The sequence below is a fragment of the Netta rufina genome (assembly GCF_964035555.1).
Source record: "Netta rufina genome assembly, chromosome: 11".
Taxonomy (NCBI): domain Eukaryota; kingdom Metazoa; phylum Chordata; class Aves; order Anseriformes; family Anatidae; genus Netta; species Netta rufina.
Window position 1 is genome coordinate 19,784,325 of NC_140134.1, and position 24,260 is coordinate 19,808,584.

Consider the following 24,260-nt stretch of genomic DNA (forward strand, 5'->3'; position numbering starts at 1 on the left):
GCTAAGTGACCAGAGGATGCTCTGCTTAAATAGTTAGGCTCCTTATCGCCTCAACATGTCTGGTGAGGCAGGCTATCCGCCTAAGCTGCTGTAATCTTGAAGCTGTCGAAGTCAGGTGCTTGTCTGACTGTGCAACAATTTAAAGACCTGAGCAGTGGATAAGCAGGCAGGGTAAAAGCAAGCCTCTTCTCCCTGCCGTGTGAGACGAGCTACGTGATTGCATCCAACGGTAAGGATAACTTTATATGATTGATAAAAACAAGAATTGAAAATGCCAGCAAGTTGTTAAGGTATACTTCAATCTTACAAGCTTGCTGTGGTTTATTCTGTGTATTTGCTCTTGTCTAATGATGTCTGCATTAAAACATTTTATATTTTAAGAGAGGAAGAACTTGAAGCCACAGCTTTAAGAGGAGTGGTTGAAACCTCAAAAATCTTGTAAAATACTCCCAAAATACATGGGAGATGGGCCATTGATTCTTAAAAAAAAAAAGGGGGGGGGGGGAACAAAAACAAAAACAAACCTTTGTGTACTCAGATTCACTCTTAAGATTCAGATTTGTCTGAGTATAGTAAGGTATTTCCTACTGCTATAAGTGCAACAACAAATATCCCACAAGAAGAAGGGTTTGTTACAAGTTTCTAGGACTCATTTGCATCCTGTTCCTTCCCAGGTCTTGGTGCAGTTTGGGTTTCTTGTTCTTGTAAGGCTCACCCTGTCCTGATGGGTGCCTGCTCCTTTGCCAGCCTGCCTGTAACGTGAAATTGGGCAGGGCTGGTGCGAAGCAGCAGAGGTCGGAGCAATGGCAGAAGCTGCTTTCTGGTGTGAGCTGTATTTACAAGTGACCCCACCTGCTCTTGTCTAGGAGCGTTTCCACAGTCAGTGCTCCTCACCCTGGTGGATTTTTCCCCCCTTTTTTTCTTTAAGCAGCTGGTTTGGGAGTTAATATCAGTGGGAGCCTTTCCTACTGCCCGCTGTTAGCACAGTACCACAGCAGCTGAGGGCACCAGGGGCCTGTTCTGCTCCTGTATGAGGACAGCAGGACTTTGGTATGGCTTTAACCACGTTGATGCTGCACTCCACAACACAGCTTCTACTCTGTAAACGAGCCTGGGTCTTTTGGAGACCGTTCCAGGTGCTGCACAGCTGTCAGGATGTGTGGGTTCGCACCAAACCGGGCCATCCGCGGCCGGCAGGGGCCGCGCCGTGACGTTGACGAACTGGGGAAAATGGGGACAACGTGGCTTCGATGACAGATGTTTCCCTGCCTTCCCTTCGTCAGCACTTGCACGGATTGTAACCTGGGCTGAGCCCTCTCAGGCTGGGCAGCAGATGGCTCCCGGCACGTTGCACGGCGCGGGCTCGCGGCAGCACACGTGCGGGGCCGGCCAAGCTGGTTAGGGACTGCGGGGATTTGGGGCTCCTGGCGTCAGCAGCTGGGTGACAGCTCCTTGGAGTTGTGGTGAGAGCAACATGTGGTGCCAAGCTATTGTGTGTTTTGCTCTTAATTCGAAGCAGTTTGTCTCATTCCTTTCCGAAGGTAAGGAGCTGCCTTTCTCGAATGCCGTTTCCCATTTTCCTTATTTTTACATTAAATTAACAGGCAGCTTTTTTGTTCTGTATACGTTCTGCCACTTATTTTCTTTTTGTGGAGTGTTTATCTTCATCGTCATAGAGGCCATTCCTTTCTAAAGGGGAAAAAAAAAAAGTAAAGACACTTCCATGGCTACAGATGTCACACAAAGTGTTTGCCTTATGACCAGCATGGCTGGCGAGGACTGGGACAAACAGGCTGCAAATTCCAGAAGTCAGACGAAAACTTACCATCACTGCAGGTTTTTGCCAGTCGACGTTATAGAAAGGAAACTATTTTGTGTGCTGTCATCACTGGGGACTTGGGACTAGATGTAAGAAGTAGTGGCTTATTTTTTACTAAACTGAGTCATTTATGCAGAACCGATGGCTACACAATCGCAGTAATATTTTCCATGCCACCATTCCCAGTTCATCAGAAATTTTTCTCTCCCCAGCCATTCCTAATCCTAAAACACATCATGGTGCTTAAAACGAGCAGCTGGTTCTTAGAAGCTAATCTCCCCTTAAAATGGCTCATTCAGCATCCCTCTAACACTGTGGCTTGCACCAGCGTGAACCTTGGCAAAAGCTACTGAAGCAGAAAATAGGAATAAAGGTAGGAAATAGGAATAAAGGTAGAAAATAGGAATAAAATGCAGGTGCTTCTGTAGCTCTTCGTTGGGGAGAGCAATGGACACCAGCCCAGTAACACAGCGACACGGGGATGGTTCCCCTGGTGTGGCAGCTCCACGTGATGGCTCGGAGTGGTGTGGCGGCCACGTGCCGTCTCTGCCACCCAGCCCAGGTCACTGGGAGGTGATCCCCTCCTCCTCCTCCTTCTCTTTCACCTCCTCCTTCCCTTAGGAGGAGCTGGCAGGAGCTCTACAGAAGCTTCTGTGGAGCGGTTTCTGCTCTACAGCTGCGAAAAGGGCTCAGTGCCTTGCTTGGGGAAGCAATGAGGCATGCATGGGGGTGGCAAAGGGGTGGAAGTGGAGGAGAAAAATGCTCAGGATCTCTGCTGAATGAAGCCGTAAGTTTGGTCAGGAGACTCAAGCTCCAAATGGCAAAGGATAGTTCGGAGAAATATTCCTGCTATCTAGGAATTAAGACTTTGCAAATCTGGGCGGTGTGCACAGAGTTTTTCCTCTCTCCAAAAGATCCCTTGAAACAGCTCAGTTTTCTCTCCTTCCCCACAAAATTTGCCAGTGTTACCTCACTTCCTCACAGGTGCCAGTCCTTCCATTGACATTTTTTCCCTCCTCCTTTTAGACAGCAAGAAATTGGCAGTGATAATGAGCTACCTGGACGGAGTCCCCTTCCGGACGGCCAAGAGCCTCGAAGAAGACCTGGCAGGACAAAACACCTTTATTGATGCGCCGGCCATAGACCTTCCCGACTGCACCGACATCCTCATGAGCACCATGGTGGGTTGGCCTTTCCACGTCTCCTTCCACTGGGATGCTGACGGGGATGCTTGTCTTGGGGAAGGGGAGGAAGGAAAACCTCCGAGTTGGTGTCCTCCCCATCGGTTGTTGTTCAGTAGGAGCGTGAGGAGGTGAGGACCGTGAGTTTTGGGGGTGGGAGGAAGGGCTCTGGTTGGGTTTGGGCTTCCTTAATCCCATCTGAGCCTGAGGATGAGATGGATGGAGGGTCTTTCCTCGATAGGATGCTTGATTTGTTCTTGAAAAGGGCCAATTTTAGGCCCTGGTCTCGGAGCGTTTTGTGGTCTGTAATCATCACAATCTCATTAATTTATAATGCTTAATAAATATTTATTAATAAGTCTATCTGAGATGTGACCAGGCATTGCTACCTGTGCTGGTAACTTGTTTCCTGTGAGGTTTTGTGATCTTCCTCATCAGCCAGTCCTACACTGCTGCCGAAAACACCCCTGGTGCTGTAGCGGCCTTGGTCACTGGGACATCACCACAGCACAAAATGGAGCTCGCAGGGGGTCAGAAGTCCCCTCACCCCTTGCCACTGTGCGGCTGTGCCTTGAGCAGTCTCACCCGTAGATGGGGTCAGAGCACTGTGCTGGGGCACCCTGGGCCTTCTGCTTCCTGCGGCCTGCTCCAGCATGAAAACACCATTTTTGAGATTTTTCCATTTCCTTCGGGATTCCTCAAATCTCGAGCAGCAGGCAGGTGGCGGTCTGCAGGCCGAGGTGTTGCTGAGCTGTGTCCATCCCCCCGGCCCCACCTCAGGGGGATCCATGGGGACACGTCCGTCTGTCCTGGAGGCAGGCGGTGGTGGGACAGGACGACATTCTCCACATGGTGTTTTCCTCGGGGAGCTTGGCTGGGGCAGGGCACAGCAGTAGCAGCAGCATTCCTGGGCCATGAATGTGCCTGCCAGGGCTGGAGGAGGCCTTGTTTGGAGAGCGCTGGGGCACGCAGGGCTTGCTTGTTCCCAGCAAGTGCCCTGATGTGAGGCTCGGACATGTTCGAAGCCGGGTGATGCGGACACGACCCCTCTGCCCTGCATAAAAAACCCTTTCCGCAGAGTTTTAAATACAACTGTAAGCAGTAATAACGCCGCAGCTGGATGTTTTCCAAGTGAAAATGTTGAGGGTTCCTCATAGGGATGAGGCCGGCGCTGCCCAGCCCTGCAGCCCTGCTGCCAATTGCCATCCCCAGTGGGGTCTGATACAGGAACGACATGGCCTGGGTGAATTATTATGGGGCTTGTCCCGTACCCGCTGAACCGTGGTGGTGTTTGGGGTGTGCTCACTCGCTGCTCCTTGCTCTCCCTCAGCATGACTTCTCGCTGGAACGAAAGGTGCTCTACTGGCTGGAGGCTGCCTCTCAGCACCAGACCTCTCGGCACCGGCTCACCACCGACACCGTCCCCACGGCCCCGCCGTGCTGGCTGCTGCTCGTGGACGCCGCCGAGGGCAGGGAGACGACCGGGGGCAGAGCTCGGGACAGCGCAGTGCGGCGCTGCATCAGCCTCAACGCCGCTGACCAGGGCAGAGGCAGAGCCTCCGACACGGAGAGCGAGGCCGCGCACCCAGAGGAGGACGGGTACTTGGAAGATGATGAGTATTCCTCCACCTCCTGGGAAGAAAATGACCGGGATGAGAACATTTTCCGGAGGAGAAACCAGCACGTCTTTCAGCAGATCCGACCGAAGACATCGCCTGGCTTGCTGGAGCCGCCTCCGGAGAACAGCTTCAAGACAGCAAGCCCGGATACGGGCAAGCAGAGGCGGTCTTTGGTTTTGTTCAATAACATGAAGAACGAGCTGGAAGCAGCCAGGAGGAAGCTGGCTGCTTTGGTGCATCCTTTAAACAGAGCCACGGCCGAGAACGGAGGGCTCCCAGAGCCACCAGCACTCCCCCAGCGCTCCCGAAACAACAGGAGCCTCAAGTACGGGCCGGCAGCGGCCGTATGCTGCGCGGGAGGCTTGGTGCCAGCCCCCCCTCCAGGGCTGGCTGCCCCCATGCCCCCCATCCGCAAGCACAAGCCCACGGTCCCGGTGAGCTGCTCCTTTTTCCTGCTGCTTAATTTTCAATTGATTTTTCTTTTTTTTTTTTTTTTTAAAGTAGGCTGGGTTTGGTGGCCTCCCCCCAGAGGTGCTCCTGGGTGCTGATTTCCCTGATCTCTATCTGTAGCTGGGCATGGATTTATTTAAGTTTGGTCTTTTTTTTGAGAGAAAGTGTGTGGTTAAATTGTTGTACGTGCCCCCAAACCATGTAATAACCACTTATTTGGGAGTTGCGTGTCCCAGCCTCTCCAAGGCTCCATGGGCATTGCTTCCAAGCCGCTGGGGAAGCACCGAAGGTCCTGCTCCCAGCAAGCTCACCCATTTCTGGGGAAAAAACAGATGTATAGCAGGGAAAGCATGCACGTGCCTGAAGGGGATTGCTCCATTTATGGGAACTTTCCTTGTGGTGCTCTAACTAACACAAGGACACTCAATGAGAAGCACTGGAGCAATGCTCTCTGCCGCCTGCCTCCACCGTGCTGGCTTGTGGACAGGCAGGGGGTTCTCCTGATGGCCATCTCGCATGGGTGCCACGGAGGTGGCCCCATCCCGGTTGTCCAACACGAGATCCTGTCTGATTTTGCAGTCCCTCAGCCCCTACACCTGCCTGCCCCCGGCGCGGCCGCTGGCATCCCGCAAAACCAAGCCGGATTCGGCAACCGACCTGCTCGCGGCGCTGAGCCAGGAGGAGCGCGACCTCATCGAGCCCGTCATCGCCTTGGGCTACCCGGCCCGCAAAGCCATCCTCACTCTCCAGAAGACCGGGAGGCAAAGCCTGGGGCAGGTTGGTGGAGCTGGTGTTTTTTTTGGGAAAAAAAAAATCATCTTTCCATGGTGAGAGATTCATCTTTGCTGCTTCTGCTCTGAGTGGGCTCCCCGCGGCCCTGTTCTCCTTTGGGGAAAATTTATTGCGGCCATTTATTGCATTTTGGTGTCAAAGCAGGGTTTTATGTTAGCTGGCATGCCCACAGCTTAGCTGTAGGAAACGTGCAGCGAGTGGTGCTCAGCTTGTCAGCGAGCGATAGCGGCCGGGTGCCGCCGTCCTCCCCATCTGGTGCGCGGAGCGCAGCGTTCTGTGCAGATCCTGCCCCCGTATATGGGAACTTTTTGCACATTGTTTTTTCTCAGCTGTTAGCTCGGTGTGACGATTTCCACACAAACACCCCGGGGATTTGCCTGGTCGCTCTCCAAAGCTCGAGATGCCCGCGCTGGAGCAACCAGCGGCTCCACGCAAGCGTCGCGTTCGGGTCATTGTGCGCAACCACCGAGCTTTTGTGAGAAACCCACTGTCCTAACCTGGAATTTAGTTTAGATAATTAACGTATAACCTCTTCCTACCCTGGTATCTGAGTCCTGTCTTGTCTGTGCCCCCAATTTCTGAGTCTCTGCCAGGCTGAGGAGCATCACTGAGCATTGCTGGTGGGTGACCCCAGGAGATGCCTATGTGCAGGGCCACGTGGGCCAGCTCCATCCAACTGATGCCTCTGGTTGCCATACAAAGATGTTCTGATGTTGGGTCTTTCCTCAGCTTCTGGCTCTTTCTGAGGCACCTCAGTTCCCCAGGACCCCAGAAGAGTGCTGCTACGAGCCCAGGAGGGAAGGGGAGCTTTATTTCATCAATATTAAAGGTTTCTATGTAGGCAGGGAGAGGGAAATGGGAGAGCACAGCCCACGGTCGTTGTGGAGGGCCATCAAATATGTCTTGTAGCGATGTCTCTCTTTCCTGTGAAGGAGAATTTCCTCCTAAAAACACTGCAGTCTGCTCCCTTCTGTGTGAACACACAGGCTCCCACTCTCTTGGAGAGGTGATTGATGCACCAAAATACCGGGTCTACCTTGTATCCTGGTCTCTCCACCAGATGTTCCCATCTTTCCCATTTAAGCCCAGCACAGCCAAGATGAAGAGCAAGGCCTAGCTGTTCAGGCGATTGTAACAAGCACAGAACTACCAAATTAGGCCAAGACCTTCCTGGAAAATATGTTTCAAGTTAAAAACAAGGGCTGTGGACGCTCTTCATTGCTTGCTGGTGTCACACGGGGTTTCAGCATGTGACGATGACAGCTTCAAACACGAAGATTGACTGTGGCACCAGATGGTAGCCAAAAATTGTTCCGTTTCTTCGCAGTGTCAAGCGAAGCTGGCAGAGCCCACCCTGGGGGAGCTAGCAAACTTTTCTAAGTCTGCTGCCTTAACGAGGCGATGCCTCCTCAGTTTTGGTGGAAAAGCTTCTCCAAAAGGCTCTGTCAGGCTTAGGGTCGCCCTGACGTGATCTTCAGTGCTTCCTACAGGCCTTTCACCCGCTGACCCCATCCGGCTATGGCTCCCCAAGGCTCGCTGCTGCTTGTAGAAGCTGTGTCCTTGGAGGCTCAGTGCTGGAGGGGTGGCACCAAAAGACATGTTTGCACAACCCTGGCCACGTTTTCCCGTTCCTTCACCACGAAATTGCCACTTGGGAAACATTTGGTGCTCGGGTATAGGAGGCTAACTTCTGCTTGAGGCTTTGGCTTCACATCCAGGTAGGTTATAAGGAGCCTCCTTGAGGCATCACCACAAGCTGCTGCTGCAAGGTGGCAATGTTATGGGTGTGCAGAAGCTCCCTGCAGCTCTGTGTGCCCATCAGATGTTCCCCAGCACGTTCTTGCACTGGAAATCCAAGCACCGAGCTTGCTGGCCCTCCACCATGCTCCTCCTAGGGCGAGGGGAGCCTCCTGCTGCTTCCCCAGCAAGCCATCAGCCCCGTGCTGAACCCGGGAGGTGAGCAGGTCGAAGTATTTAAAAACCTGTTTTTGTTTAGTCTTGAGGATATAGATGTATTTTCTTTAATGATAAAAATCGCGGAGTTGACAGCGGGACAGATTTCGAGCAGCGTGTCGGATTGCCAAGCCTGGCTGCACTGGGCTCTGAACGTGGGGAGCAGCTCTCCCTGTAACAGGGCAAGAAAATGCAGCCATGGTCTGGTTTTTTAGTTAGTAAGGTAGTGAGGAAAATTTAACCAGGTTATGAATGCCAATGACCAGTGAATAACTTGTGTCTGAGTTGAAAACCCACTCTTTAAAGGCTTACATTAAAAAAAAAATATCTTACCCTGCTGCAGGGGGACTAGCTGTTTAGCCAAGCTATATAAGCTCAGCATTTGAGGGACTTTTTTTGGCCTTTTCATGTGTTTTATGGTCTTTTACTGCATCCTCCTCCTTGGCTACAGCGCAGCTGAAGAGGGTGGAGGTCTGGGAGATATGAGTCAGCCTCTCCTTGGATGAAGCAGACACGGTTTTGGGGAGACCCCTGGGCTCCTCACCGTCTCTCCAAGCAGCCATTTCCATATATATTTTTTTTCCACTATTGTATAGCTCATTAATTATTATCTGTCACGCATGTTTTTGGACAGTGAATGATTCTCGTGGTATTCCAAAGATACCACTGGGAATTGTGCTGTCAGCACTCCAAGAACAATGAGGAAAGCCAAAAATAACTGTTTGCTTTCCGTAATGACAGCACACAGCCCTCCTCTGGGGCCGGGGGGGTTCGCACGGGTCCCGGGGGGGCCCAGGGCTGGGAACATCAAAGGGAAGCAGGGGTTAGGTATCAGCGTGCACCTGGCATTTCACCCAGATGGGCTCTGCTTAATGAAAAAAAAATATATATATATATAAAAAAGCAGCTTTCAGATGGTTGCTTGGTGTTCCGGATGGTTCAGATGTTTGCTCTGCCCCCGCGTCGCTCTGTTCCCACCCTGGGTTTAACCCTCCTCGTCTTCTCCTCCAGTTCCTGGGCTACCTCCGGGCCTGCGACCGGCTGCTGAAGCAGGGCTACGAGGAAGGGCAGGTGGAGGAGGCCATGGAAATGTTCCAGTACTCGGAGAAAAAGGTCAGAGCGGCGCGGTGCCCAGCCTTTTGTCCCACCTGCCTGCCTCCTGTGCAGCCTCCTGCCGGGTCGGGGCTCGGTGCTTGGCCAGCAGTAAGCCCACACACTCTGCAGCCCGGGCTCAAGCCCCCAGGATGATGTTGCATGGCCATAAGGGCTTGCAGAGGATTGTCTACCTCCTTGTTCTCTCCCTGCTGTACAAGTATGATGCTTGCACAGCCCCGGTATGAATCCCATCCCCAGGCACACCACCATCCGTGCTCCCGGCCTCCTGGCTGCCCATCGGCGTGTCCCAGGTGCAGGACCACGCGTCCTCTGCTCTGTTCTCCACCAGCAATCCCATTTCGGCTGCTGGCAGTTAAGGTTAGAAGGACCTGCATGGTGCACAGAGCCAGGTAGAGGAAATCCCTGAGCCACCTTGGTGCTGTCGGACGTGATACCGGCTGTCACGGCACGTGGCATCACCCTGCTCGCCTCCGACGAGGGGTTCAGCACCGGGATGGTGCCTGATTCTTGGATCTGGGAGGTTGAGGCTTGCTGAGGACAGGGCCCGGGTGAGGTGTTGCAGTGAGGCCCAGGCTGAGCAAGAGGGGAAGCAGAAGAAATGAATTGCAGGCTGCTTTCCTCGGTCTGCTGCGGTAGTTCTGCAACGCAAACATGCGGCTGGAATTCATATTAAACTTTATAAGGAATAAGTGAGGTTAGAGGCCGACTTCATTAACCGTTTCCTATTTTTTAAAGTTGCCTAAAGAAAGACTTTGTAAAACTAGCACTTGGCCTGCTCCCTTGATCTGCTCTGGCAGCGGGAGCTGCGGTGCCCTTCAGCAGTAACACAGCCCTGCGGGATCATCCAGCCCTGCCCGCTGAAATGGTGCACTGAAGGCATCCTGACGATAAAATCTCCCCTTTCTCTTCCTCCCCCTTCCAGGCAGCCGAATTCCTGCACTTGTTAGCTCAGTTCAACGACATGGGCTTCCAGCAGAACGAAATCAAAGAAGTCCTCCTGCTCTGCGGCAACCAGAGAGACAAGGCGCTGGAAGAGCTCATGATGAAGAGGCAGTGAAGGCGCCCAGCACCGACGGGCAGCTCCGTCCAGGTCACCCAGCACTCATCCTGCTGCTCCATCCCCTCCTGGGCAGCAAGCAGCAGCTCACCAGCGTGGGTTCTCATCTCATCCGGGGACATCCATCACGCGCCAGTTTGTCATTGCGCCGAGGCTTCGCGTCGGCAGTGTTTATCTCCTCACCCACACACGTCCACCCTCGAACAACGCTGCTGTTTAGATTAGGGGGGGGGGTGAGATCCAAGCTGCCTTTCCTTTAGGCTGTGTGAAAGCAGAAAGCCAGCCTTCTCCCTGCACCTGGGGAACGCGCAGCTCCTGCGGCTCATTTCGGCAGCGCCGTGTTTACAAATAGAGCCACGCGCGGTGATATAAATCATCAGGAGAGGGTGTTTTCATAAAAGCCGAGTGCTTTCGCAGAAACACCGCTTCTTCCTTTCTTGGGAAGATTCTCAGCTGACTTCATGACGTTTGGGTGTTGTAATTGAAACCTAGCCGGATCGACTTGGTGTCTCCTTCTGAACAAGAAACTTGAGAAAAACGCACGGCTCGGTGAAGGGTTTGGAAGGGAAACAGGCTGCCGTTGTTCTAGGTAACTGAGACACTGCTTTTACCCAGCACAATGAAAAATGGCTTGTGCAAGGCTTCATGCTCAGGAAACTTCACGAAATCTGAGCAGGGAGATGAAGGACTGGCTCAGCTCTGCCTTTCGTTAGGCAAATTCAGGGGATGCTTCCCTAAATTGCGGAGACAGTGGCTCAAAATTAGGTTAAGCAGAAACATCGAGATCAGGAAAATCTGGATGCCTGGGGGAGTTTTTGTGTGTAACTAAGTACAGAGACTGGGAGCTTCAGCTCACCATCGTACAGGATGTGTCTCGTGATTTGGCAGTGTAATGATGGGTAGTATTTTCATATAAAAGAACATTATTTCCCCGTGAATTAGATACAGATGCAATTTCTTTGAGTAAAGGTGCTTGGAGGGGTTCTTATAAAAAAGTGTCGGTGTCTTTTCCTATGAAAATGCCAACTGGCACAACGTATGAGGGACAATTCTTATTAATTAGTTGCAAAGTATTTACCACTTTTCCATTGTGTCTTTCCAAGCAATCTCCTTGCCCAGTGCATTAAAATGCATTAATCAAATTAAAACAATGTGTCCCTGCTCCACTCTTCTTTGGGTAGCTCTCAAAACAATGCATGCAGGTGTAGCCCTCCACGAATGCCTCCATCCTTGCCCAGTGGCAGAGTGAAGAGGACACTTTGCATCCAGATTTTGGGGGAACTGACCTGTCCGTACCCAAGGATGGGCGTTTAATGCCTGCAACATCATGAATTTAAGTGAAAAGCAAAGTGAGGCACCCCCTTGTGTGGCCCCAGGAGATATCCTGCAAGGAAAAGGACGGGGAAATTGGTTGATGGAGCATGGGGTGGTCATCCCATCCCATCCCATCCCATCCCATCCCATCCCATCCCATCCCATCCCATCCCATCCCATCCCATCCCATCCCATCCCACCCCATCCATCCGTGGAGGCTGGCTGCGTCTTGCCTTCCTTGCAGCAGGTGGGAGCTCCCATCCATTTTTCCTGCAGGAGCCTTTGCTCGGGTTACACAAGCTTCTCTTTTCGATACGGCCCTTATAAGGCAAGTCCATTCTACAGACAGCTTTTCGTTACGTTCCTCCCTGCCAAGATGATGTCACCTTCAGCAGAAACTTGCAAAAGGTTAAGCTGTGATTAGATAGATCGCCTCGGCTCCGGCTGCAAGCTTTGGCGGAGCAAAACCCCATTAAGATTCGGAGGGGCAGATAACGGCGCTGCGCTCGTGCCAGCACCGCGTAACATCGAGTGCTAAATTCTGGAGCAGCAAAGCAGATCTGCAGCATCGTGCCCACTCACTGTGCAAAGGCAGAACAGCCTCTCACGCTGGCTCATGATTTTTTTTCCCCCCTGCTTGCAGAGGTACAAACAGCATCTTTTTTCTCCCTCTAAAAATTGCCTCGTGTTACGCTCTGTACCGCGGTCTGGGTGGACGGATGCAAGCAAGTTACTCATCTCTTGGGAACGTCCATGCCCCGCTCCCCAGTGCCAGCCAAGGCTTGCCTTTTCCATCAGGTGCTCCACTTAAAAAAGATCTTTTTCCCTTTGCAAACCTGTGAACTGTTGGGAAAACAGTGCCCGAAGGTGGGGGAGAAGTTGCACGGCTCGGTTGTTCCGGAGCTGGAAGGAATGGGAGAGGCTGCCAAGTTAAACTGTCTTGGGTTAGTCACAGAAGCTGCCATAAATATTTGAGTAACAGAAATGATTTTAACTTTATTTTAATGGAGGCTTTAAGCCCGCTCTTCAGCTTAACGTGGTTTAAAGCAGCGTGCTCCCGTGCGCTGCTTCCAGTTGGGAGAAGACAGCGCGAAATGTTAATTGGCCTCGTCTGGGAAGGGAGCAGGGATTTGACTCGATGGGATTTATGCTTGCAGCGTGCTCAGCTCTTCCGAATTCCTCCTGGGGTAACACAGGAGGTTACAGAAAACAAACCCGAGGGGAAGGAGGGGGAAGGCAGCCTTGTCGTGGGGAGCCAGCGCAGGGCAGCTGATGCTGATGGGTGCTGATGGCAAGCTTGGGTTTTCTTGTTTACTTTGGTGTTGTTTTTTTCTCAAATGCAGTCTGTTTCGAAAATGCTGAGAACTTGGGGAGGGCCAGCAGTGTGAGCGGTGGAGTCGTCCCAGTTGGTGTGCCCTGACCCCAGGGGAGGGGAGCAGGGGCACCCTGGTGCACGGGAGCCCAGATGGGCGATATTTGGGGTCTGCTGCCAGCTTAATTCCCTGTCCCTATCCCACCCGATGTACAGCAGCACGAAGCATTTGCCAAGGGAGGCGAGGGCAGCCCTTCTCTGAACATCCCCAGAGCAAAGCCAGGAGCTGGCAGGGGTCTGACAGCCTCCAGCATTTTGGGATTGTGGCTGACCGGGATGGCTCAGCTGATAACGGAGCTCTGCCAGCTGAGGACACCTGGGCACCTGTCCTCTCCTTCCCTGTTTCACACCCTCTGTGTCTCCGAGGTTTGTTATGTCCTAAAAAGCCCCCTCTGGCTTATAAAAGAGGACAGCTAGCCCCTGTCTCTGCGTTGTGTCTCCCTGGAGGAGTCAGCAGCTGGCTGGTGCCCTCGAGGACAGGAGGGATGCTTCCCAGAGAGGCACCCCTTCACCCCAGAGCACGGCCTGCCCCCGTGCAGGTTTTTGGAGACAAACCCCAATTCTGAGGTCTCTCCCCTCCACCACCTCATGCCCCTTTGTCCCCCTATCCCGGGTGCAGCCGGTGCCTCCCCGGGGAGCTCGGGGCTGCCTGGGAACCGCGCTCCTGCCAGCAGCTCTGAGCGGAGCCGCAGCTGAGAAAGCATTTGGTGTGTGGTCGGATAGCAAAGGGGACAGGAGGGAGCGCTGACGTGGGTCCCCCCTTCGGAGGTATTTCCCTTTCTGAAGGGAAAAAGGAAAAAAAAAAAGCCACGAGAGAAGAGTAATGAAAACCACAGGGCTTTTTTACAGCTTTCCCTTTAATTCCAGGATGTGAAGACTGATTTCCCAGCGGAGCAGAGAGCAGGAGGGACGCTGCGCACCTTCAGAGCGGGGCCAAAATCGGTCAACCTAACGTCTGCACCTCTCCAGAGCCCGTCCTCTGCAGGAGCCACAGGGCCCTGCACGCCGTTGGCTCACATTTGGTGGGACTTGGCGCACGGCTGCTGTGACATCCCGCGGCCCCTTCCCCTCTGGCAGGGCCAACGCGCCACCTCCGTGGACCCGGGCACAGCTCCGCAGAGGAGGAGAGGAGCCCAGGGGAGCGGCCAGGCGCGAGGGGAGCACCCCGAGGTGGGCCAGGGCCGCCTACGTGGCGACGTCGTGGTCGCGCCGTGGCAGGCGCAGGAGGAAGGTCTGCAGGGAGCCACTGCGGGGGAAACCCGCCCGCTCCTTCTTGAACCTCCAGGTCTCCTCTTCCACCGAGTAGAGGAGCGTCAGCATCTTGTTGACCGTGTAGACCGTGTCGCCCTTGATGAGGGCGGTGAAGAGGGCTCCTTTGCTGTTCAGGAACTGCCCGGGCAGAGCCGTCCACTGCCGCGAGGTCAGGTTGAAGCAGTCGATGACGCAGCGCAAGAAGTCGTCCGAGGGGCCGTTGCGCATGACGTAGAGGTTGTCGCGGTGGGCCACCATGCAGTGCCCGTAGCTCTGCTGCCGCTTCAGCTCGGTGACGGGGAGCCAGGCGTCCTGCTGGCTCTCGTACTCGTAGATGACGGTGGTGTCCAGCGGCTTCCACAGGCAGACAAAGATCTGCCCCAGGGCTTGGGCGCAGGGCGCGGCCGAGCTGGGCTGCGGCAGGTCGGAGACGAAGGTCCAGGTGTTGGAGGACACCTCGTAGCGCTCCACGGACTTGAGCGAGATCTTCTCGTACTCGCCGCCGATGGCGTAGAGGCAGCCCTCGTGGCCCACCAGCCGCACGTCGTAGCGCAGCTGGTGCGGGCTGGGGAACTCGCTCCAGGCGTTGGTGTCGGCGTCGTAGCAGAAGCTGCTCTCCACCACCTGCTTGCTGGCCCCGTAGACGCCCCCCACGATGTAGATCTTGTTGTCCATGGTGGCCATGCCGGCTAGGAACGTGCTGGCGCTCAGCGGCAGGCACGAGAGGGTCCTCCACGTGTTGGCCTCCTCGTCCAGGTAGCAGATGGTCCTGGAGAGGTCCTCCAGGAACTCGAAGGTGGGAGTGTGGGCTCCCACGGCCACGAAGGAGCTGGGCAGGAGGGCTTCCACGTAGGCCAGCAGGTCGGCGGAGAGGCAGTCCAGGTAGTCCTCCAGCTCGGCGTAGCTGTCCCTGATGTAGAGCGCGGCACGGTGGAAGAGGTCCAGGAGGCCGAAGATGGCCGCGGCCTGGTAGAGCAGGATGCAGTTGTCGGAGTTGATGGTGTTGATCAGGTACTTGGCCAAGGGCTTGGCCTGCAGGAAGGCGGCGCATTCGACCGCCTGGAAGGTCTCCTCGCCCCCCAGCACCGGCCGCTCGCCCGCCAGCACCCGCAGCATGGCGAGGAAGCCGGCGGCGCTCAGCTCCCCCAGCACGATCTCCTCCTGCTTGCTCTCCTTCATGCCCGAGCGGAACAGGGCACGGAAATACTCGCTGCTCTCCACCAGCACGGCCTTCTCCACCGAGAACAGCTGCCCCTCCACACGGATACGCACGCTGGCCGGTGCCCGAGCGCCGTCCTCCTCCGGGGTCATCCTCACCCGGCTCTCGGGGGGCAAGGGGACAGCCCCCGATGCTCCTCCTCGCCGTGCCCGGAGGCCTCCTCCACCCTTGGGCGTCTTTGTCGTGCTGCCGCCGCTCGCTTGTAATATAAATCCCCTCGGCTAAAGATAGCCCGGCTCGTGATCGGCCCCGCGGGCAGCCAGCGGCCCCTTTCCAAGGCATCCGCCGCGCTCGCCGCCCACCCTAAAGGCAGGGGGGTCTCCGGCGGGGGCTGCGGGTCACGGTGGGGCTGCTGGCGATTTGGGGCATCCTCCCCGTGAGACCCCAAGGGGCCGCTTCCCACCGCAGGCGCCGGGCATCACGGGGAGGGCTCCACGTGGTTGTCGTCCAGCTGGGCCGCACTGCCGGGAAGAGCAGGGCTCTGTACTATTTTTTCCCTCGCAAACATCAGTTTTATGGTCACGGGGGGGTAAGGGACGTCAGCAAGCCTCGGTGCCTTCCAGCCCGGCCGTGGGAAAGGGGCTCTGCGTGGCCAAGGGCAGGGAGAGACGTTTACGGGGGAGCTTCCCTTTGCAAACAGGCCCTGGGTCTCCCTTAGGTAGGAGACACTTGAGCAACAGGGGCAAAATTCATCCCTGGCACACGAGCAATGAAAACGTGTGCTTTGTTTGGGGACCCTGTGGCAATGGAAATGAAGTGCACAACTGCCCGAAAATGAGAGCCCCACGGGGCTCGCCCCGCAGCACCCAGATGCAGCAGAGCCTGGAGGGGCTGCGGGTGGAGACGAAGCCACCTGCAACTCACGTAAAGAAAAAAAAAAAAAAAAAAAAAAGAAGAAGAAAAGTGTCGTTTGTGGCATGTTGCTCATCTGCGTGCTGTTCACAGCTTTTTCTGGTTAGAAATCCCGTTACGCATCCGCTGCGGGGTGCAGAGGAGGGCAGGCACCACCTGCAGCCCCTGATTACTTCAGAGCCATAATTTAAGGCAAGCAGCCTGCCCTGCCTGGAGGCATTTTGTCTCTTTCTCTTTATTCTGGCTGGTTTGGGTGTCCCAGCATGGAGCAGTGGGGTGCCAGGGGGTGGCAGTGCCGTGGCCCTACTGGGTTCCCCCCAAAGCCCCCACACGGGCAGAGGACAAAGTTCCGCAGCACCCCGACAGCAGGCTGCTTTATGGCAACCTCTGCCAGAAGATTGAATGGCTTAAAAAAGAATAAAAATAATTTGGCTCTGATGCCTTGAAGCACACTCCACCTGTGCCCAAAGGCGATTTGGGGCAGGGGGGTTGCTGCCATCCCACCAAAATCAGTCCCTGGAGGGGCTCTGCTTCCCACAGGGGACTGACCCTGTCCCTTTGTCCATCCCTCCCAGGACAGCAGCGATGCTTGCAGGGGCTTCCACGGTCACAAACTATTTTGGGAAGGTTTAAAAATATCCTCCGTGCGCTACCGGGCAATCATCCCAGCGGCGCAGAGCCCCGCACGGCCACAGCAGCCCCCGTGCCCCCCAGGGCGACCCCAGCCCCTCCATGACCCCCTGGGGGGCCGCATCCTGTGCCGGGCGCAGAGCCCCATCCCAAATGGCTGCGATTGCCATGACAACGCTGACTTCAGCTCCCTCCTCCTCCTCCTCCTCGCTTTTGGAGCCCGTTGGGCTGATGGCTCGGCGCGGTCAACAGCGGCGGTGAGTCCTCCCCTTGGGATCGCGTATTTTTGGGTGGAAAAAGGAGATTTTTTTCCCCCCCGCTGAGCCTGCCAGCGGCAGGCGGTGCCCGTGCCCGAATGCTTCTTGCAGGGAAGGAGCCGGGGAGGACGGTGGCCGTGCTGGCACCGCGCTCCCGTGCGCTGCGTCTGCCCGCGGGAGGTGCAATGAGTGTGCCGGCCTCAGCCTGGGTGCTGCAGGGCTCTGGGGGGGGGAGCCAGGCTCTGCTTTGGGCTTGTAGGGTCCCAGCGAGGTGCTGGGGAAGGGGACGTGTAAAAGTGGCCACCGGGAGCTGAGCTGGGGGGTCCCCATGGAGGCAATGCTGGCGATGGTTCCCCCGCCAAGCGCCGCTGGGCACCAGCAGGCACCCTGCTGCTGCTGGGGGTCTGTGGGGCTGCCCTCCCCGGGGCGTTGCACCAAGGGGACAGTCCTTGGGGCAGCTGGGGACGCGTGTCCAGCCCGGCCCCGGCGCGGCAGCTTGCCTTACAAGGAGTTTGGCTGGGGCGCGAGCGGTGGGAGCAGCGCTCGCCTCCGCCTGCCTCATTCATTGGGAGCGCGGGCGGCGCAGGGGCCGCTGCTCCCCCAGCCCCGCCGTGGCCTCCACGCACCCGGCGAGCCTCGGAGGCACAGGTGGGAGGCTGCTTTCCTCTCTTTCTCCGCGGGTAGAGGGTGGAAAAGGGGGTCCCTGTCTTGATTTTTTGGCCCCGGGGGCTGCGGCTGGAGGCGAGCGCATCCCCTCGCCGGGTGGCGAGAGCGGTTGCGTCCCTGCTGCCCGGCGGGGAGGTGGCTGAGGGTCCCCACGTCCCCCCTGCTCTCTCCCGCAGGACCCAGGATGTCCTCGATGTTCGGCAAGCCCCGGGCTGGAGCCGAGCGGCCGCCCCAGAGCCCCCTCGCCGAGTGCAACGTGGCCATCCTGGGGTGCCGAGGGGCCGGCAAGTCAGGTGAGAGCGGGCACCGACGCGCCCCCCGGGCTGCCCAACGCTGCCCTTGGCTTTTCGGCACCCTTGGGTGCCCACCCAGCTTCAGCTCCCAGCACCCTGCTCTCCCGGCTCCTGCCCCATTGCAGCATCCCTGCCCCGATGCTGTGCACCAGCCCCGAGAATTTTTTATTTTTTATTTTTTATTTTTTTCCTCATGTTTGGGAGAGGAAAAAGTTTCTCTGCAATCTTCCCGGAGCGGGTCAAAGCCTTTTGGGTCAGGCCCACGGCCGTGGCTGGGTTCGTTTGCTTTGCATGCAATGCCTGTGGGTTTTTTTTTTTTAGGGTTATTTGTGGATGTTTAGGGTAGCAGCAGCATCTCTGCTTGTGCAGATCGGGGCCAGCAGGCGGGGGCTGAGCGGGTCCTGCTGGGGAGGGCTGCGTGGGTCCCCAAGCATCGGAGCCCAGAAACCCTCCCCGTGCCCCACCAGTGGTGCGAAAACCTCCCAAAATAACCCAGAATGGCTTTATTATTTATTATCCACAAGGCTCTTGTGGGAAAGGCGGGCAGGATTTGGGGAGAAGAGGTGCATTTTGGCTGGGAAGGGGGGGGTGACAGAGTGGGGGCACCACGGAGGCTCATGGGGCGCTGCTGTCCTCACCCAGCCCTTCCCCTCCCGCAGCCCTGACGGTGAAGTTTCTGACCAAGAGGTTCATCAGCGAGTATGATCCCAACCTGGGTAAGGCACCATCTCTGGGGTTCTCTCCTCTCCCTGTTTTTTTCCCTGCATGTCCCCGATGTGCTCCGGCAGAGCACCCTTCCCACGTTTCCCACGAATATGGCATTTAAGGAGAAAAAAAAAAAAAAAAAATAAAGACATGAAAAGCAAAAGAATGGTTGGATTTGACCCAAACCAGCCTGTAAAAACAGCGGTGAAAGCGGTGCTCGCCCCGTGGGCACGTCCCACAGGGAAAATCAGCTCCTTGCATCTCCGTGCCAGAGGCAAAACCCAATTTTGGGGGGGTTTTGGGGGTACCCGTGCCTCCTGCTCGCTCTTTGGGGTGTTTTGCAGGAGAAGGGGATGTGTAGGAGCCGGCATCCCCGGGGGCTGTGCTGTGCAGCAGGAGGGTCTGGGCATTTTTTTCTGCTCCGTTTGAGTAATTAATAACTATTTTCGTAGGCCTGCCTCCAGTGCGCAGTGAAGAACTGTAAATGATTTATCAGGGACATTAGGGAGATATGGACCCCGTCCAGGAACCAGCTCCAGCCCCTCATAACTCTTAGGAAAGAAGGAAAAATCCTTTATTCAGATCTTGTTTGTGGTTTCGCGGCGGTTCTGCCGTCTTCCCATGGCAAAACCTTCCCCAAACGCATCCCCTAAGACCCAGCCGGGAGAGGGCAGCTTCCAGCTGGGGCACCCTGTGGGAGCCCCCCTGTTCCTAAAGCCCTGCACCCATTTCTAAAGAAAGGAGCTGCTGCTTTTGCCTGATTTCTCAGAAGCCAGCTCCGTGGCAAGCCCCCAGAAGGGGCTTTATCTCGCTGGGTCGTATTTAGATAAGGGCTGAGCCAGGGCGCAGCCACGGTGGCTGTGCTGGGGTTCCTCCCGTCCCCATAGGAGCCCACAGAGGGGACGGGGGGTGATCAGCCCACCACAGATTTTGGGGAAATCTCATGGGGGTGAACCCTGGAGGGAGCTGAGGGCGTTAGGGAAGGTTTGGCTGCTGTGGCTCGGAGGGGTGAGGATGCTGCTGGTGTGAGGCTGGAGGAGGACCCAATTTCCAGTGAAACGAGGGCACGAGGTGCTGAGCTGTTTTGTCCTAAAGAGCAAAAATAAATCAATCCCATCTTACTTTTTGCATGCAGTAGGAGAAAGCTGCCCCCTACCAGGTTTGCCGAGCGGCATCGCCGCTGCGCCCACCTCCGGCCACCCCAAATAACGCCCGTGTAGGAAGGAGCGAGGCGAGAGGACGCTCCTCACCAGGAGCTTTGCCCACCACATCCCACCCAGCCAGGGCTTTGCTGGGTGTTGGGGAACGTCCACCCCATCCTCACGGCCCCATTTCCCTTGCAGAGGACACCTACACCTCGGAGGAGCTGGTGGACCAGCAGCCCGTGCTGCTGAAGGTGATGGACACCGCCGACCAGGTGAGGGGCCGGGCAGCTCTCCCCGTGCCTCCAGCTGCACGGGGCCGGCTCTCACCCCGCTCCTCTCGCCCCCAGGACGGTCCTGGGAACTGCGAGCGCTACCTGTGCTGGGCCAACGCCTTCCTGGTGGTCTACAGCATCGACGACAGGGAGAGCTTCGAGGGCTGCCGCCGCTACCTCGACGTCCTTGCCCGGCACGCGCGGGGCTGCCAGCACGAGAGCCCCGTGCTCCTGCTGGGCAACAAGCTGGACATGGAGCAGTACAGGTACCCGCAGCCCCTCTTATCCCGCTGGGGAATTGCTCACGGATCCCTCCCACTCGGGTGAAAAGCTCAGATTTGAGAGTTTGGGATTTTTTTTTTTGTGGTTATTTCCACCCGCGTTGGCATTTGTCGCATCCTCGTGCGTATCCGGGGCGGGCTCTGCCACCCACGGGGGGATGCGCTGGCACGGAGCCCACCCCTGCTTTCGGTGGGATGTTTTTTCAGCTGTGTCATGAGGCAGCGTCAGCATGCTTTGGGCTTCGAGCTCCAGCTCCTTGCGGGCCATTTGTGCTGCTCTGGGACACTCTGAGCTTGTGTCCTGCCGGCCCTCGACTCAAACTTCCTGATTTGGCCATCCCCAGAAGGTCCTGCTTGTGGGACCTGCCCTGTCCCCTTTCCACGGGGATGTGCTGGCCCTGCCATCACCCCCAGCCCCCTTTATCCTCCCTTGGCACACCTTTTTGTCCCCTGCTTGCCCCAAGACACGAGGACTTGCCCCTCTCCCCTTCCCACGCCATCACACCACCAAGACGAGCGCCCCGAGCGAGGCTGCGCCCATCGTCCCCCGTCCCCCTTCCGCAGGCAGGTGACCAAAGCTGAAGGCACATCGCTGGCCAGCAAGTTCGGGTGCCTTTTCTACGAGGTGTCGGCGTGCCAGGACTTCGCGGCGGTGCAGCACGTCTTCCACGAGGCGGTGCGGGAGGTGCGGCGCGAGGCGGAGCGCAGCCAGCCCCTCCGGCCCCTCTTCATCGCCGAGGAGCGGCCCTGCCTGCACGTGGCCACCCCGGCCACCTTGGCCACCCGGCAAGGGCTGGCCAGCTGCACCCTCAACACCCTCTCCACCGTCAACTACAAGGAGATCCCCTCGGTGGCCCAGGCCAAGCTGGTCACCGTCAAGTCCTCGCGGGCTCAGAGCAAGAGGAAAGCGCCCACGCTCACCTTGCTGAAAGGCTTCAAGATATTTTAAGGTGTTTCCCCGCGCAAGGGAGTGGTGAGAGATCCCCGTCCCCCAGCTCTGCGAGGGGCTGGGAGCATCGGGAGAGGGGACCTTGTCCCGTAGACACGTGCACAGCCCTGCCTGGGCGATGCATCTGTGGATTTGGGCACCTCCCGGGGCCGGGAAGCATCGCTGGGAGGGCGAGGGCTGACCCCGGGGCCGTGCGCTGGATGGAGTCCTTCAGGCAGAGGTGGGGAGCCCAGGAAGGATGAAGCAACCCCAGACACAGAGGAGCCCGTGTCGTTCACCTGACAGGTCCCCTCGCCGAGCAATAAGAGGAATTTCTTTTTTAACCTGAACGGGAAAGTGGCGGATAATGTTACAGCCGACCAAAGGTCTCAGGTGTCCTAAAATTGATTCCCATGCATTGAAATAACTCGTACCAAAATAGCTTCTTTTTTTTAACCAACTTTTATACGACAGCATTCCTTTTCAAAGGCTTTACACGGAGAGATGCTTCACTGACCAGGACGCGTTCCTAAAAGCTTTTTGTTTAAAAGACTGGTGTGATGTACTTCCCAGATGTCTTAAATTATTTCGTGGCCTCTGCGTGCGCCCTGTGAGGGGCGTGAAGACAATCCTAACACAGAGCACCGTGCGCCGTGACCAGGCTCTGTCTTTGCCCAGGCCAAGGGCTGTGTGTTGGAGCTCATCTGCTGCACCAGGACAAATGTTCTGCTTCTCCCTGGAGTTGCACGGATCTGCAGAGTGAAACACCCCCCTGGACGTTTGTACATATATACATAATATATATATATATATATACGACCTTGGCGACGTAGAGAGAGATTCGAGAGGGGATTTCGATCAACTTTGGCAAATATTTTAATAAAGATGACTTTTTGAAAAGAGCAAACCCTCCTCTGCTTCGGTGTCGGTGTTTTCCTGAGGGCTTGTTCCCCTGCTGACCGTGGCGAGCCCCCAGCCCCTGGTGCCTCAGCCCCCAGCCCTGCCAGCGCAGGCGGGCGGCATCTGGGCGAGGGGGCGATGCTGGAGGGAGGGAAGCCTGGAGGCAGCTGAGAGCAGCGGGTAAAGAGCACCCAGACGGAGCTCAAATATGGGAGGCACGGCTCTGAGAGTCCAGAGCTACTTCTGCTGATGCAGCTCTGCTGCTTCCCTTTTTTTTTTCTTTTTTTTTTTTTTTTCTTCCCCTCCCCAGGCTAAACTGCATTGTTAAATTTCCCCATCTTCAGTGTGAATCGAGACATTTTGATGCTTTCCTTTGAGGATAAATGCTTGGACCCCAGCCTCTGTTACATGGCATCCTCTGAGCTCTCCTTGTACAGCGTGGTGACCGTCCCGTCCTTCCACTGAACCAGCACCTCCCCTGCCCTCTCCTCCTGCAGCGCCGGCTCCCGCGGCTGCGGGCTGCCCGGGCTGTACTCCTGCACCGGTATCAGGGCCTGCTTGGCTTCCAGCTCGGCTTGCTGGGCAGCTTGCACTGCTTCTTTGTACATGTGGATCTTCCTCTTCCTGCAGGGAAAACATGAAAAAGAGATAAGGGGAGAAGCAGCGAGCTCGGCCCATGTTTGGGGCACGTGCCCGAGGTGCTGTTACATCCATCCTTTGCGTGCTTGGCCCCGGGAAGGCGTTAGCTGCTTAGGGGAAGCGCTGCCAGCCACGCTGTGTCACCGAAGTGCTCTGAAGTGTCTGAGTACACACAGCCCCAGTGTTTACACTTGGAGAGCACAGCACACCACACTGCTTAAAGCAAGGCAGTGACACCCAGCGAGCCGTCGTTAAAAGGAGAAGATGGCCGGGCAGACCTGCAGCATCTCTTTTAGGGTTATCTCAGGGTGAAAGCTCGGCCCCTCGTGTGTTTTCTCGCTCCAGAAGGCAGCGAGTTACTCCTCAGATGCAGGGCTGAAAGCACTGTGGGATTGCAGATGGCTGGGGAGTTCTGCTTCAGTCCTGCGTGCCCCTATATTTATGGGTGGGCACCCCAAATACACACATTTAGCGGCGTTTTCCTCCCAAAACCTCTCTTGGGCTGGCCAGTGCTTTTGCACATGCTTTACTGGTGAGGATCCAGGGCACAGAGAAGTGAAGGTGCTTGTTCTGAGTGGCACACGAGGAGAGCAGGAAGGTAGGGAAGGTTTTACGGTGAAGCAGGGGTCAAAGGAAGTTTGTCTTTGCTCTTCTCTCCATCCCTCAATGCTTGTTCCTGCCCAGCCAACCCCCCATGTCATCTGTTTGAGGTCCTTAGTGCACCACCACACCCTGAAATTTCCTCACTCACCTGTTTCGTGTAATGTTAATGGCCAGGAGGACAAGACCCAAAATCGTGGCCACGAAGGAAAGCGCGAGGACGGAGTAATTCCACGATGATGCTGGGGGAAGGACGGAGAGGCAGCGTTAGCATGCACAGAGCAGGGGTCTGCAGAGCCCAGCCAGGTGCTTTCCAAGCTCATTAATCTGCCTCACATGGTTTTTCCACTTTTGAAAGCTGTGAGAGGCTGTGCCTGAGGGTGGGAGCAAGGCCGAGAGGTGCAGCACCCCACCACGAGCACTGCTCTAAAAAACCCTCCTCTCTGCCGCCTTTCTCACCACTGCCACGCTCAGGAAGGTGGATTTTGCCCCAGAATATGGGATATGCAGCGCGGATGGCAGCAGATGCTCTGCCCTTGAGTTTTGTGGCTTTGAAGTTGACCCTCGGGGCGCTGACCCGCTCATATTGATCCCCTCCCGTCACCCTGCCAAAATCACTGGTGATCTCAGACCTTTGCACTTTTGGCAGCACATGCCTGGAAAGAGGCTGAAGCCCTCTCTGGGAGAAGACCCTACCACAGCAAAGCCCCAGGCCTGACTTCACCCATGGCCTGCTTCTCTGGGAGGTGAGGCCGAGGGTTTATACACCTGGGGTAAATAACCTCCTCGGATAATTCCCTCAGGCACCTCTGCTAGGCAGGAGGGTTCCCGGCCAAGGACTGTGCATTTCTGTTTGGACTCAGCCCAGGAACATCTGCAGGACTTACGGTCTTCTGTGCGGAAGAACCACAGCAGATTGTTCAGCTCTTCTGGATCCATACCCGCCACG

General features: G+C 56.2%; 3 protein-coding genes across 4 annotated transcripts; 2 read left to right on the forward strand and 1 right to left on the reverse strand.

The window, feature by feature from the left end:
- Positions 1-2,868: 2,868 nt before the first annotated feature.
- On the forward strand, positions 2,869-9,987 carry UBAP1L (ubiquitin associated protein 1 like; the record flags this gene model as incomplete). The annotated part of the gene is made up of 5 exons (XM_084293307.1): positions 2,869-3,000; positions 4,331-5,053; positions 5,649-5,846; positions 8,826-8,927; positions 9,853-9,987. 5 exons carry the CDS (start codon positions 2,869-2,871, stop codon positions 9,985-9,987), a joined length of 1,290 nt encoding a protein of 429 aa, XP_084149433.1.
- Positions 9,988-13,542: 3,555 nt separating this feature from the next.
- KBTBD13 (kelch repeat and BTB domain containing 13) lies at positions 13,543-15,470 on the reverse strand. The gene has a single exon (XM_084293396.1). It carries the CDS (start codon positions 15,233-15,235, stop codon positions 13,859-13,861), a length of 1,377 nt encoding a protein of 458 aa, XP_084149522.1. The 5' UTR covers positions 15,236-15,470; the 3' UTR covers positions 13,543-13,858.
- A 1,226-nt stretch (positions 15,471-16,696) lies between these two features.
- RASL12 (RAS like family 12) lies at positions 16,697-22,037 on the forward strand. 2 transcript variants are annotated; one of them, XM_084293667.1, is made up of 6 exons: positions 16,697-16,882; positions 17,725-17,841; positions 18,501-18,557; positions 19,890-19,963; positions 20,039-20,229; positions 20,809-22,037. In XM_084293667.1, the coding sequence occupies exons 2-6, from the start codon at positions 17,733-17,735 to the stop codon at positions 21,191-21,193; spliced, it is 816 nt and encodes a 271-aa protein (XP_084149793.1). In that variant the 5' UTR covers positions 16,697-16,882; positions 17,725-17,732; the 3' UTR covers positions 21,194-22,037. The 2 variants fall into 2 exon arrangements, with proteins under 2 accessions (XP_084149793.1, XP_084149794.1); XM_084293668.1 differs by lacking the exon at positions 16,697-16,882 and adding an exon at positions 17,479-17,530.
- Positions 22,038-24,260: the final 2,223 nt, after the last annotated feature.

Excerpts from the sequence above, each read along its gene's own strand:
- KBTBD13 (XM_084293396.1), bottom strand. The coding sequence starts at position 15,235 with ATGACCCCGGAGGAGGACGGCGCTCGGGCACCGGCCAGCGTGCGTATC.
- RASL12 (XM_084293667.1), top strand. The coding sequence starts at position 17,733 with ATGTCCTCGATGTTCGGCAAGCCCCGGGCTGGAGCCGAGCGGCCGCCC. Across the intron at positions 18,558-19,889 it reads CGAGTATGATCCCAACCTGG|AGGACACCTACACCTCGGAG; the intron begins GTAAGGCACCAT and ends TTTCCCTTGCAG. Across the intron at positions 19,964-20,038 it reads TGATGGACACCGCCGACCAG|GACGGTCCTGGGAACTGCGA; the intron begins GTGAGGGGCCGG and ends TCTCGCCCCCAG.